Below are 14160 nucleotides of genomic sequence, written 5' to 3'. Positions count from 1 at the left end.
GACAAGGTGTTGTTGCTTCAGAGATGCTCTTCTGCACACCTTGGTTGGAACCAGTGCTTATTTGACTTCCTGTTGCCTTTCTATCATCTTGAACCAGTCTGGCCATTCTCCTCTGACCTCTGGCATCAACAAGGCATTTTGGCTCACTGGATATTTTCTCTTTTTGGGACCATCCTCTGTAAACCCTAGAGATGGTTGTGCTGAAAATCCCAGTAAATGCTCAGTTTGAACTTCAGCAGGTCGTCTTCACCATGTCTACGAGCCTAAATGCATTGAGTTGCTGCCACGTGATTGGCTGATTAGCTATTTCCGTAAAGGAGCAGTGGAACAGGTGTACCTAATAAAGTGGCCGGTGTGTATATAGTTATGAGATGCCTAGTCAACTTCCTGCTAACAACAGGACTGACGAAGAGGACGCTGTGGGAGTTAAATGACTCCAGGAGATGGCAGTAGTGCTACACTCAGGCTAATAGCTGCCGTAAAATTCAACGAAGAAGAAGAAGATTAAGAAGGGGGAGGAGCCTCCGCGGTCTCCGCGCTCAGTCTCTCAGTGAAGATGGCGGACACAGAAGGTGAGTGCGCTCCACGTCTCTGTAAAAACACGTGAACTTTAACTGATCTGAGTTTTTACTCTTAAATCTTGACGTCAGACTAAAGTTGGTTAAACTGCACAAACGCAGGCGGTTACTGTTTGGTTTTACGAACTGACACTGACGCATTTTGTCTGCGTTTGACGCCAAACTGCGCAGAGAAACTAAAGTAATTTAAAGACATGTATTTTTAATTTTGCACAGTGTTAATTTTATGTTAAACTTCGGTGTGTTAAATCCAGTTTGTGTTCGGCGTGTGTTTCATGAACCATGGAGCAGCACTGTGGGAACTGTAGGAGCTGTGGGAGGTGGAGGCCTGTGCTCAGGCTCCGGGCTGCACCCACGTGTGGCGGCTCAGATTCAGCGCTGGTCTCAGGCAGATTCTGAGTTTATATCACCTCAATATTCAGACACATTCATAGAGGTTTAACCGTAAAGTGTCTATAAACGTTAGTGTGTATTCAGTCAGTTTACAGGAAACACTAACTCGCGTTATTGATGATTAAAACCTGGTCAGTTTCCTGTACCGATCACTGGTGGTCTTCTCCCTGTATGTGTGTGTGACATGTTGATGGTGTTTCTCAGTTCAGAGGGTCCGTTAGCTCTGTTAGCCGCCTGATGCTAACTCTACCACGTGCTGTCTGAGAGGCCACGTGGGCTGCTTTTCTTAACCTCCATTTATAATTTAAACGAAGGGACTGTTCTGAACTTAACAGGGGAAGGTCATGACCTTTCCTCCACTACAAATTAGTTGCATTTTATAAACTAACCCTGCTATGTTTGAATGTTAAAAGTTGACGAAATCCTGGAGGTGAAAAAAGTTGCTGTGCATGCTGGATTGTTTGTGCAAACAGTTTTTGGGCCAAATTTAAAATGAAATATCATTAGTTGAAGCTCTGATTCTTACTCTTTTTTTTTCCTGACTGACGTGTTGATCTCAGGTTAAGTGTTAAGTGACATATGTGAAAATCCAATCATGATTTCCATTTTGATGTGTTCACACTGGACAGGAATAAAACAATTTACGCAAGTGCATTAAATGTAAAGGCACAATTAGACGCAAATTCCCACCGGGCAGCACGATGGCAGCGTCAACAATGGTGCAAATTACGTGGCGTAAATGAAGCGAGTTGAACAATTTTGCATCATGTTCTTATTAGTGAGTAGAAAAATCTGAACATTAGCGAAGCGAGTCCACAGAAAATATGTTCAAACTCAGGTGATGTAAACATTAGTTTCTGGCTGTGATTAATGGTGCAATTTTTAAAGAAAATATGCATGAAGGCACATTGTCTTTAAAAATCGGCAGTAACAGAAATACAAAATTCAGCCGTTTTAAAGGTCAACACCCCTCCCCAAAGCCAAAACTAATAAATTTAAGTCCCTCCCCACAGCTTAAAAAATACTTGACATGCCTCCCCCCCTTTTGCGCCACCTCCTCACCTCTAATAAATGTACACTCCCTAAACTTTTAAGATCTAACAAGAGACAGAAACTAAAATATAAAAGTTCATAAAATCTAAACACATGTTGAAATGGTGAAGATATTTTGATTATTTAATCAACCTCATAAACACTTAAATGTGAGAGCTGTGCAGCAGGACATTGTTTTTAAATTTAAAGGAACCTTTTTTTTTAAGATAAACATATTTTATCGTTATTTTGGTATTTGAGTTTTGCAGTACATATTTTCATTAAGTTTATTAATCACTTTATAAAGCAAAAATCATACTTTAGGATTTAACCAAAGTGCTGAACATGAAGTTGAACAAAGAGTCTGTTTAAAATAACATTTATTTAAATACAAGACATGTAATATGTTTATAATGCGCACCACAACTCTGAAGTAAATTTCTTGTGTGTGAGAAGCTATTTAGTGGGAAAACTGATTCTCTGAAAAGAAATAAATGACTTAAAATCATGGTGTTTGATAATTAAAGAAACCATTTCCACATGTGTGTTTGTTTTCAGTATCGTCAGCGAAGAAGAAGAAGAAGACGAAGAAAGTCAGTGAAGAAGAAGTCGGGGTGAGTGAGATGAAGTTCATCCTGTTAGTGTTCAGTTTATTATATTCATCTGAATGAAACTAAAACAGTTTGTTTTTGTTTGACAGGAGATCCAACAGAGCGGAGACTTCTTCATCCAGCCAGAGTCTAAAGTCGCCTCTCTGGACACGTCACAATGGCCTCTGTTACTAAAGGTAACACACCTGAGTTTACCTGGTACAGTTAGTGTGGACACATACTGGATATTTTACTGATAAAAACTAAATCGATCTTTAATTTCCCAGAATATCATCAGTTATTTAATCTGAGAGACTAGGCAAATATAATAGAGATTTTTGTTCCTCAGTGTGTGAAGTGATGAACCAGTTTATCCATTCTCTGAGCGGCCATCTTGTCGCAGTCATCGCCTCTGCTCCCGTTCTGGGGGCGGGGCCTCTCCGCTGCAGTGCTGGTGTTGTCCCGGCGTTCTGCCGGACGCAACCCGAAACCGCACGGAGAGCGACTCGACGTGACCGCTGCCAAGACGATTTGCTGCTCTGATCATACAATGCTGAGATTTATATCAGTTTTTTACAGGAAATAAGTAATATGTAATAAAGTATCACAAGAAGGTGAACAAACCAACAAAGATGTCTAATGTCAAATTTAATTTTGTTTCCTGCAGAATTTTGATAAACTGAACATCCGGACAGCTCATTACACTCCTCTACCGAGCGGCAGCAACCCTCTGAAGAGAAACATCCAGGATTATGTCAGGTAATTCTATGCTAACAATACCTAGGATTATGTCAGGAAACGCTATGCTAGCATGCTAACAACACCCAGCATTGTGTTAGGCAATACTGTGTGAACAACATTAAGGATTATGTCAGCTAATGCTATGCTAACAACAGCCAGAATTATGTTAGGTAATGCTATGCTAACAAAATCCAGGATTGTGTCAGTTAACGATATACTAACATGCTAACAACACACGGGATTATTTTAGGTAACACTATGCTAACATGCTAACAACATCCCTGATTGACAGGTAATGCTATGCTAACAGCCAGGATCATATCTGTTAATCTCCAGATAAATACTGTGCGAACATGCTACCAACATTTTGATGACTGTACTTCCTGCTTCCTGTCAGGTCGGGCTTCATCAACCTGGACAAACCGGCGAACCCGTCGTCGCACGAGGTCGTGGCGTGGATTAGGAGGATCCTGCGGGTGGAGAAGACGGGCCACAGTGGAACGCTCGACCCTAAGGTCACCGGCTGTCTCATCGTCTGCGTGGATCGAGCCACGCGATTAGTCAAGTCCCAGCAGAGTGCCGGTATGCAAAGATGACGACTTCCTGTTTTGTGTTGTAACAGAAAATATAAATTATTCATACTGGTTGACTCCACCCGGCCGGCAGGCGTGTGAGCACAGTAAAACCCAGCGGCCCCCCTCACTACTCTCTGTGTGTGTGTTGCAGGTAAAGAGTATGTGGGGATCGTTCGGCTGCACAGTGCGATAGAGAGTGAACACACTCTGGCCCGGGTAAGAACCTCCTGCTGCACGGCCGATCGATCGATATCATGTTAAGATTTATAATGACAATAAAAAATTCATTACTTTACTCAGTTACATTTTTGAGGTTGATCAGAGCTCAATCTTGAACTCTGCTACTTTATTTTGAATGTTGATGTAGAAACCAGATAAATTTAATAGTTGTGTACAGTTTTATTTAGAGATAATAATCAGAATATATATCGTGTTGGATGTCTGGTCATGTGACTGTCGCTGACTCAGTTTCTGTCTGCAGGCATTGGAGACGCTGACTGGCGCATTGTTCCAGCGACCGCCTCTGATTGCTGCTGTTAAACGTCAGTTGAGAGTTCGAACGGTGTACGAGAGCAAACTGATCGAATATGATCCTGAGAGGAGACTGGGTAAGATTGATAATAGATCAATAATAAATTACACTAGAAATTTCAAGGTGTTCTCTGACTGATGGACAGTTTTATCTTCGTGACTTTAAAAACCTGTTTAGCCCCTTTTCCATCAGACACTTTCGGTATGGTACCTTACCAACAGTAACCCTTCAGACATGGTACCTAGACCCTAGGGTTCCACCCCAAAATGGGGACAGTACGACACGGTTCCATTGGTACCAGCCACAACTTTTCACAGTGGAAACGTGGACCGACCTGAACTGCTTGGTAGAAACGGGGCTATAGTGGTGTTGTGCGACTTAAACATTAGTTCAGGTTTCACCAATCTCACATGACTGTGTTGCAGGTATCTTCTGGGTGAGCTGTGAAGCCGGAACATATATCCGGACTCTGTGTGTCCACCTGGGCCTGATGCTTGGGGTTGGAGGTCAGATGCAGGAGCTGAGGAGAGTCCGGTCCGGCGTGCTGGGAGAGAAGGTCAGCATCACTTCTGTTCAGCCGTGACCTCACGAGTCATCCAAAGTGTTGAGTTCAGTCCTGCTGTCGGTGCAGGTCTGTCAATTAAACTTTGGAACAGAAACCTGCAGCAGAGACTCACCTCACATCATCTGTAGTGACTGTGGCGTCTCAATGCTGCTGACATCATAATGACATCACTGTCACTGCTGACATCACACTTTTTTTGTTGTGTTTTTTTTTTTAGGACCACATGGTGACGATGCACGACGTTTTGGACGCACAGTGGCAGTTTGATCACAACAAAGATGAGACGTATCTGAGGAGAGTCATCTTCCCTCTGGAGAAACTGCTGGTGTCTCACAAACGGCTGGTGATGAAGGACAGCGCTGTGAGTCTTCATCATTATACAACATACCATAACGACATATCCTTATGTAAAACTTGATAAAGGCGTCTGAAGCATGGAGCGACATCACTTTTTCGGGCTGTCTTAGAAGGGTTAATCTGATACATGAAACATAAGAATTTCTGACGAAACGCACTATCGTCCTCTCTTTAGGTGAACGCCATCTGTTACGGTGCAAAGATCATGCTGCCAGGTGTCCTCAGGTACGAAGACGGCATCGAGATGAACCAGGATATCGTCGTCATAACGACAAAGGGCGAGGCCATCTGTACAGGTGAGACAGGTGTTGTGTGTGTCTGTGTGCGTACAGGTGTTTGAGGTGGAGCCACATGATGAGTTAAGTAGATGCCGCAGCCTTCGGGCCGTGATGACCTGCTATCTATCACCCTTGACTGATGGCTTCACACGTTAATGACATCATCAATGAGTCACAGATGGAAATGAGTATTAACGAGGCTGTTCTCCTCCAGGTGTCGCTCTGATGACCACGGCTGTGATATCCACGTGTGATCACGGCGTCGTGGCGAAGATCAAGAGGGTGATCATGGAGAGAGACACATATCCTCGGAAGTGGGGTCTGGGACCGAAGGTACGTCGTCAGATTTCCTCCCATCGACTGTCAACTGTCTTAGATAATAAAGGTTATTTAAATATTTAATTTTTGTTTTATCAGGCGAGTCAGAAGAAGATGATGATTCAGAAAGGACTCCTCGACAAACACGGGAAACCAAACGGCAGCACGCCCAACGACTGGAAAACCGAATACGTCGACTACAGGTACGTCTTACCTGAGGGGGGCGGGGCAGATACAAAGATGTCAGTGGTGACTTCAGGTAACGTGCAGACAGTTATCCCTTACCGAGCTGACGTGCTCTCTGAGGGAGTCAGTCTGCTAGACAAACTCTCAGCTGTGAGCTCCATTAGTCTGCTGTTTGCTGAGCTGCAGCTCACCTGAGAACAGTGATGTCATCAGACTGACCTGACAGCTGTGATGTCACACTGACAGTGGTGACGTCACACTGCTGTGCAGGTTGTTTAAATGTTGAGATAAAAAATTAACCTTGTTTATTACAACCTGTTTTTGTTTTGATTGACAGCATCTCCAAGGTGACAGAGGAGCCATCTGAAACTCCAGCAAAGGTAAGCTCAGTGGATATATACACTATGTTCTATGTACACAGGTGTGTGGTGTACACACAGCGGAGCAGGTGTATGTACAGTAGTGTAGATATGTGTTATTTTAATACTGGGCTCTCATGGCATTAATTTGACTTAAGATCAATATTTAATGATCAGAATCTGGTCATCACAAACTTTTACCGGTCTGTAAAAGTCACTCAATATCAAAATCACCTGTGACGTCTGTATTGATGTCACATGACCCTGATCCTTGTGGTGTTGTGACAGTGGCCACCTCTGGTCCAATCAGAGCAGACCCACCTGATGTCCTTTTCTGATGAATCTTTGACCTTTTGTGTTCTACAGAGGAAGAGGGAGGCGACAGAAAGTGACGGTGAAGTCGCTGCGACGCCCAGCACGCCCTCTGCAGAGGACGTGAAGAAAGAGAAGAAGAAGAAAAAGAAAGAGAAGAGGATAAAGCTGGAGGAGGAAGAAGCGGGGGCTGACGAAGCAGTGGCGGAGCCTGACACAGAGGTGAGTTTGATTTTTGAAATGACGATAGAAAAAAATCAGTTTGAACTTGTTGGAAATCAGACTTTTAGATTTTGGTTTAAGCTCTTAATGGATCAGTTTCCAGCCTGTAAAATACAATAAACAGAGATAAATGTTACATTTAATAATTGAATTTAAATAAGCTGAAATGTATAAATTAAATATTCCACTTCTGTCTTTAGGTTGTTGAAAGTGCCAAAAAGAAGAAGAAGAAAAAGAAACAGAAAGATGACGATGCGTCAGAGTGATGTCGTTGGATCAGCAGGTGAACAGACACTGAGACTCCGCCCATTCTCTCACCTGTCTGAATGCAAAGCATTCTGGGAGTTTTACAATAATGGACTGCATGAACGCAGAAAGAAAAGAGGACGATTTTGTTTTTTATATAAATTTTATTGTTTTTTTGTTTTTTGTTTTCAGCTGTAAATACCTGAACAGAAGTCTGTTTGTAATTTCCAAAATAAAAGTCTTTGTTTTCTGTATTTGTAGCGTCTTCAGAATCATTCTGTGAGGTATAAGTCCAGTTAAATAATCCAAAGTGTCAAAGTATCTTTGAATCTGAATCATTTAGAGCAGGGGTATCTTTGGGGACTTGAGCAGTGCGGTGGTGTGTCTGTGTCACTCTGCAGTTAGTCTCGCTTACCAGACCTTTCTCAAGAAAAGAGGTCTGGCTGCACCGACTCTCACTTTAAGATTGGAGGAAAAAACGCCTGGCTTTTTTATTTCTTTCAACCAATCACAATCGTTCTTGGCGGTGCCACAGCAACGGTGCGCTTGCAAAAATATTGTCGGGGGGAAACAGGTTTTGGTGTAACACGCCCACAAAAATATCGCCTACAGGACGCGAACCATGGCAGAAAAATGGCTACATCCCCGCAAGATCAAACACCACAAAAGTTAGTAAAGGACGTTTGTCGACTATGACAACTAGAGGTGGTAGGGCGGGACTTCAGCGGGGAGCTCGTTCTGCCCAATGAGAGGCTGATCTATGCAGCAAACTTCAGCCCACTCAGACTACTCTGCAGTTACACTTCCAAAATGCTAGTTGGTGGTGGAGGTTTCTGTGAAGTGCTGTCAAGTTTAGTTTATTTTAAACATGGCTTAATAGACAGTTTCAAACAGTACACAAATCAGCTTCACTATAACTCGCAGCATTCACAAACACTTGTCTATATCTGGACACATTTTCCCCACAAATACAACATGCTAAGGTTATTAGCACAAGCCTATGGCATTTTACATTGTATAAATTAGCCTTGTGATGAGCAGAGATTTCCTCTGCTCATGAAAAACCCTAGTTTTTTCACTCTTGTGTAAGTCAGGATAAATCACACACAAGACTTAAAATTTTTGTGGAGGCTTTATTGTCTTCACAATTTATTATCTGTGAAATTAAAGTAAATAAAAGCTTTGTTTCCACTGAGGGAAATGGTTTCAGCTTACAAACAGACAGGAGGTCTGCGTCACTGCAACCTGTAGATACATTTCTGGGGAGGTGCACGTCAGGCTATGGTGTAGGCTCTAAGTCAAAGCAAAGCCTATGCCGTAGGTACGGCGTCGATTTGACAGAGGTATAAATCCTGCATAACCTGAAGGCTTAGTCGATTAGTAGTTATGGCGTGCAAGATGGTGTCATCAGCATAAACATTGACAGAACAGTGCTGATTAAATAACCTCACAGCAAAACACTAATAACGTTAACAAGTGTATGTTCATGGACCTTGTGGTATTGGTGATTCACAAAAACCTTTGCTGTATAACCTTGTTACTTCGCGCCATTATGCTGCTGCGTTGTTCAGTATAAAATGTACTGTGAATCTTGTGAAATGGGGTGACAGAGATGTCTCGCCTTAAGATGGTATCGGAGGTAGCAACAGTGCCGACACAATGTCTGTATAAACGGACAGCCGGCAGCACAGGGTCATGGGTGTGATGTTTTGATGACGTGTAATGTTCGGGACCCACCGCAGGGGACTTAAAAAATAGCAGTTAGCAGCTAACTCGAAGAAGAACGATGGCTGAAAATGTTTCAAATTGGGAAAACAATGAGGTCCAGGAGCTCCTTAGCCTCTGAGCAGAGGACAAAATCAGCTGCCATATAACAGACAGTTCATGATTGTTACTGACGTGATTGTAAAGTGCTGCTGATACATATGTAATATGTCACACTAGAGGGTGATGTTGTGTTGCTGCCGAGAATCACACACTGGAGCAGCATGATGCTGCTGTTGTTTGGTTCTGTGATGGAAGGGCTACTGACTGCTGACCCCTCACTCCTCTTAACTGGCTGCTAGGGGCCGTCAGTTGTCCAGAATTCAGCTCGGCTAAAACAACAAGTCTTAACATCTGTTGCAGACACGTTGGCCTTCATCATGACTCTAAAGCTGACATTCATAGAGAAGTTTGCTCTCATTTTGAACTGTAGCGTCTGCAGATTAATAATAGCTGATGTGTTATGATCCACTAAAAAGACATCAATAAATCCTTGTAATGACTGCGCCAGCAACCACCTAGACCAGAGGCATGTTTTTGGGTTGTTGGTCTGTACATACATGCGTCTCATTCTTGTGAACTTGGTATTTTAAGAACGCCTTCAAGGAATTTCTTCAAATTTGGCACAAACATCCACTTGCACTCAGCGGAGGCCACTGTGGTGTCACAAAACAGATTTTTGGCCATAACTCATGCAAATGTTGAAAAGGATAAAATTATGAGAATTTATCAGAGGGGGGTGGCTGGGGACGGAGTTACTGCCCCAAGCAAAGGAGTAAGTATCTCAGAGTCCGATTCATGAGTGAGGGTAGAATGGAGTGTGAGATGGATCAGTGATTTGGCAGCATCTGCAGTGATGTGGGCACTGCGCTGTACCGTCATGGTGAAGAGGGAGCTGAGCCAGAAGGCAAAACTTTCTATTTACTGGTCCATCTACGTCCCAACCCTCACCTACGGTCATGAGCTCTGGTTAGTGACCGTGGGGTGTCTGGGCTCAGCCTTAGAGATAGGGTGAGGAGCTTGGTCATCCAGAGGGAGCTCGGAGTAGAGCTGCTGCTCCTTCACTTCGAAAAGGGTCAGTTGAGGTGGTTTGGGCATCTGATTATGATCCTCCTGGGCGCCTCCTGTTAGGGCTGTTCAGGCACATCCCACTGGTAGGAGGCCCCCGGGGCAGACCCAGAACACACTGGAGGGATTACATATCTCATCTGGCCTGGGAACCTCCCCCAGGAGGAGCTGGAAAGTGTGCTGGAGAGAGGGACGTCTGGAGTGCTTTGCTTTGGCCTAAAGCTACAAATATTTTTCCTTGAGCCTCCCTGAGTGACTGGCAGAAAATGCACAACCCTCTCTCCACCATGAATTAGTTATTAGATTTTTAAAAATTACGTTTCAGTGTTTGAAAGTTAAATCTTGAAGACAAAATCCTGAAGTCGAAAAAAGCCTAGTTTTTCACTCTTGTTGTGTATGCTGGTTTATTTGTACAAACAGTTTATTTTTGGCCTAATTTTAATTAAGACATGAAGAATAAGTGAATTTGACTAAACATCACTATTTATTTTCACCCTTCCTGAAGAACTGAAAAGTAAAAAGATGAAATACTGGAGTTGAAAAAAGTCTCAGTTTTCAGACAAATTTTAAATCAGATGTAAAATAAAGTGATTTTGATTAAATATCACTATTTTAAGCTCAAATGTGGTTATGCTTTTTTTCAGACGTAAGCGCTCATCCCATAAAATACATTCAAGGACCATCTAAAATTTGAAAATCCAAGGATAACTTCTGTTTATACAGTTTCTGACTGATAAATTGTGTAATTTAGTGATTTTTAAAGCCTTCAAAGGCACTTTTTCTTCAAAAATCTGCAGTAAAATAAAGATAAAATAAAACATTTAAATTCGTGTGCCCCTCCCCTAAGCCAAAATAAAAAACAAGTGCTTAAAAAATTATTTGATATGCCTCCTCCTTTTTGCACCACCTCTCCCCTCTCGTAAGTAATGAAAAGTCCCTTCACCTGCAAACATTCATATGCTAATATTGAGAAACTTTACCCATAATGCAGCAGTGATGCAGCTGGCACATTTAGTTCAATAATATAATTTAAATATTTATAAACTTCACACTGACAAACATTTGATAACATGTTTGATAAAATCTTTGGATCTGTGTTTCAGTGCTCTCCTGAGAACTGACCCCGCCCTCACAGCAGGGCAAACAGTTTCTGATTGGTCAGACACAGTGGCAGGAGAGCGTGTCTCTGTGTGAGCTGGTGATGACTCGGACTCGGTGGTTGGTCAGTTTCTGAAGGTCAGAGATCAGCTGCAGCAGACGGGAGCTCGGCTCGTAGATGACCCAACTCGGGTCGGACGGGTCAGGTCTGTAGTACGAATCCAAAATCTCCAGAGTGTCAAGATGTTGAAGCTGCTGCAGACACAGGAAGTCACTGTCTGACAGGTGATGATGTCTGAAACATTAAAACAGGAAACTCAACAAACAGCAGGTTTCTATGGAGACCAGCAGGTTGCTATGGAAAACAGACCATGGATGTGAGCAGCCTTTTTTGTTTTCGGTCAGTTTTTGTCATTTAGTATTTTCACACCTGCCCTGTTTGGTTCGGTTCAATCAAACTCAAGTTCATTTGCCCCCTCAGTGAGGTTCGTTTGGGCAGGTGTGAACACAGCAATCACACACCAACAGGTGTGCACCAAAACAATCGGACTAAGACCTTCTTGAAGAGGTGGTCTCAGTCCGGTGACAAAGGAACTCTGGTGCGGTTCGTTTGTGGTGAGAACGTGTTCCGACCTGGATCTGAACCAACTGCAGTCACATGACACATTGTTTGGGTTAAACGTGAGCATGTTACAGTCCTGCAGGATTATTAATGTGCACCCCTGAAGACAGAGACGCACCAAGAGGTGCAGCCGACTTTGATGAACCTGTTGGCGATGAGACGCAGAACCGATGACAGACTCTTGATATAACAGAAGGAAGAGCTTGTAATAAATGTTTTTTTCTTTCCTTTTTTTTGTTTTTGTTTTCTACAATGAAAATTAAGGTTTTTAATTGGGCTGCTTTGGTTCAGGCTCAGGTCGGGCCTGATCAAAGCTCGACAACACACTTTCATTTCAATCAAATTTAACATTTTAACTCAGTTTCTCCAAAAAATCAACTTCCCGCCAATTTGGACTGAACTTCAGTTAGTCTGAGCTCTTCCTGATCACTACTAATTTTATTTCAGAAACAAGTCCTGTGTCTCCTTGGGGCCAGAAAAACACTGGTTGCTGCTACGTTTTTACCAGTGCTGGATTATGGTGATTTGTTGTACATGCATCTGCACATTTTTGCATGTTAGATACTGCATATCAAAGTGCACTGAGATGTGATACAAATCGTGAAGCCCTAACTGATATCTATACAGTTTATTCCAGGGCTGGTGAGCTATCTCTGACATTTCTCAGGCTGAGTCACTGGCATTTGTTCATTTAATAAGATGGAAAGAAAGCTTTATGTTCTCTGCTCCTTGGGCTCATGGGTGGCACAGGTGTGACGTTTTGGTGACATGTTATATGTACAACCCACCATGGGAGATTTAAAAAGTAGCTGATAGCAGTTAGCGCCTAAGTCAGAGAAAAAGAACAGCGGCCACAAATGTACTCAAATTGGGAAAACAAAGAGGTCTGGGAGTTTTCACCCTCAGAGCAGAGGACGAGATCTGCCGCCAGATAACAGGCACGGTAAATGATTGTTGTTACGTTACATATCACACCCAACACGCCCTTTTTTGGTTCTGCGATGCCGGCATGCTGTCTAAAATCTCACACACTGGAGCTGCACAATGCCGGCGTTGTTTGGTTTTATGTAAAAATGCAAAGGCAGCATGAAGAAGGGACTTCTTAGCAGCCCTTGGTTATTGGTTATTGGGGGTCTCCTTGTTTTAAGCTGCTTCCAACAAGATTCAGATTTCAGAGGTAATTTCTCAAAGACAGAGCTGTCCAGTCGTCACAGTTGGACACATTCTCTGAAAACGTTTTTCAGGTCAGACGTCACGATGTGTCAGTGACTCACCTGATTCGGAGCGTCCTCAGCTGGGGGAACAACTGTGGGAGGAGTCTGACCAGGCTGGCGGAGGAGCTCCAGGGCTCCAGGTGCAGGTGTTCCAGGTGAGGCGCTCTCTGTGAGACCACCTGCAGGTCTTCAGGCTGTAGATCCACACAGAGAGTCAGACTGAGGAGGGAGGATGGCAGGAAGTCAGCGTACGCCGCTAGAGGATGGCCTCCTATTGGACAGACAGAGTGAGGTCATCATGACATCACTTTGTTGAAGAGATTTAAGCAGAAAACTGACATGTTGCAGGTGAAAGCAGTTGAAGTGAGAGTGTAAAATAAAGCTGATGAGACAGATGTGTTGTTTTCCCTCCACATTCTATCGTTCGTCTTCTTTAATCAAATCTTTAGTGACAGTCTGACAGGAAGTAAAATTGGGACTCACCGTGCACGCTGAGGCTGCGGAGCTGCGGCAGTGACGTCAGCCATGTTTGCAGGTGACAGGTGGGTCCCGGTACGGAATACAGGTGGAAGACTGACAGGCTGCGGAGGCGGGACAAAGGCTGCAGAACTTCCTGCGTCACCACTGCGTCATAGTTTAACAGCTGGAGGTCAGACAGCTGCAGAGCGCCACCACCGTCTGAAAGACAGACACAACATACCCGTCGACATTCATTATCATATGTTACATGTTACAGACCATTTATTGTTAGTAAACACCATGACGTTTTTGGTGGGTGGGGCTTAGCTGGAGGCAAAACAGTTCTCCACAGACATTAGGTAGCAAGTTCCGTTGGCTTGTTTTCGACAGTGGAGGAAGATGATGCAAGTGGTGCGTTCAGAAATACTCATTCTGAGTGTCGGAGCGCACTCTGACACAACTGTTCTTAACCGTTACAGTTAATTCATGTAGAAATATAATGCTCCGTTTCTTCCACCAACAGGGCTCTCATTTTAGTGTAGAGCGTCAGACTGAATTTACCAACGCACCATGTCAGGTCACTCACTCTCAGGGACCGCCAGTGTTACTTGAATAAGTAAACACTGACCAACGGGACCAGACTGGCCGACC

At 43.4% G+C, this 14160-nt stretch overlaps 2 protein-coding genes and 2 non-coding genes across 4 annotated transcripts in view; 3 read left to right on the top strand and 1 right to left on the bottom strand.

Annotated features, from left to right (window-relative positions):
- The first annotated feature begins 490 nt into the window (after positions 1–490).
- dkc1 (dyskeratosis congenita 1, dyskerin) lies at positions 491–7538 on the top strand. The gene is made up of 15 exons (XM_050061546.1): positions 491–572; positions 2562–2617; positions 2704–2790; positions 3261–3352; positions 3732–3916; positions 4061–4125; positions 4391–4517; positions 4867–4997; positions 5224–5367; positions 5539–5659; positions 5856–5974; positions 6059–6162; positions 6483–6525; positions 6871–7038; positions 7239–7538. The coding sequence occupies exons 1-15, from the start codon at positions 557–559 to the stop codon at positions 7302–7304; spliced, it is 1524 nt and encodes a 507-aa protein (XP_049917503.1). The 5' UTR covers positions 491–556; the 3' UTR covers positions 7305–7538.
- On the top strand, positions 2946–3140 carry LOC126401577 (small nucleolar RNA SNORD17). The gene has a single exon (XR_007571094.1). It is a non-coding gene; the product is annotated as a small nucleolar RNA SNORD17 (small nucleolar RNA).
- On the top strand, positions 5710–5786 carry LOC126401572 (small nucleolar RNA SNORD83). Its single transcript, XR_007571089.1, has one exon. It is a non-coding gene; the product is annotated as a small nucleolar RNA SNORD83 (small nucleolar RNA).
- Positions 7539–11132: 3594 nt separating the features above from the next.
- Positions 11133–14160, bottom strand: part of LOC126400662 (uncharacterized) — a 5514-nt gene continuing 2486 nt past the window's right edge. Inside the window, exons 2-4 of the mRNA XM_050061547.1 lie at positions 13534–13728; positions 13111–13321; positions 11133–11509 (exon numbers count right to left, since the gene is read on the bottom strand). Of these exons, the coding sequence (XP_049917504.1) occupies positions 11275–11509; positions 13111–13321; positions 13534–13728 (641 nt within the window). The 3' untranslated portion in view covers positions 11133–11274. The remainder of the gene's footprint in view (positions 11510–13110; positions 13322–13533; positions 13729–14160) is intronic.

Source organism: Epinephelus moara, chromosome 14 (genome assembly GCF_006386435.1).
Source record: "Epinephelus moara isolate mb chromosome 14, YSFRI_EMoa_1.0, whole genome shotgun sequence".
NCBI lineage: Eukaryota > Metazoa > Chordata > Actinopteri > Perciformes > Serranidae > Epinephelus > Epinephelus moara.
The sequence above is the reverse complement of the archived record's forward strand: the minus strand, read 5'-3'. Positions and strand labels throughout refer to the sequence as shown.

Bases quoted from the DNA above. Each gene is read 5' to 3' on its own strand.
- dkc1 (XM_050061546.1), top strand. The intron at 3,917-4,060 runs GTATGCAAAGAT...TGTGTGTTGCAG, and splicing joins CAAGTCCCAGCAGAGTGCCG to GTAAAGAGTATGTGGGGATC. The intron at 7,039-7,238 runs GTGAGTTTGATT...TTCTGTCTTTAG, and splicing joins TGGCGGAGCCTGACACAGAG to GTTGTTGAAAGTGCCAAAAA.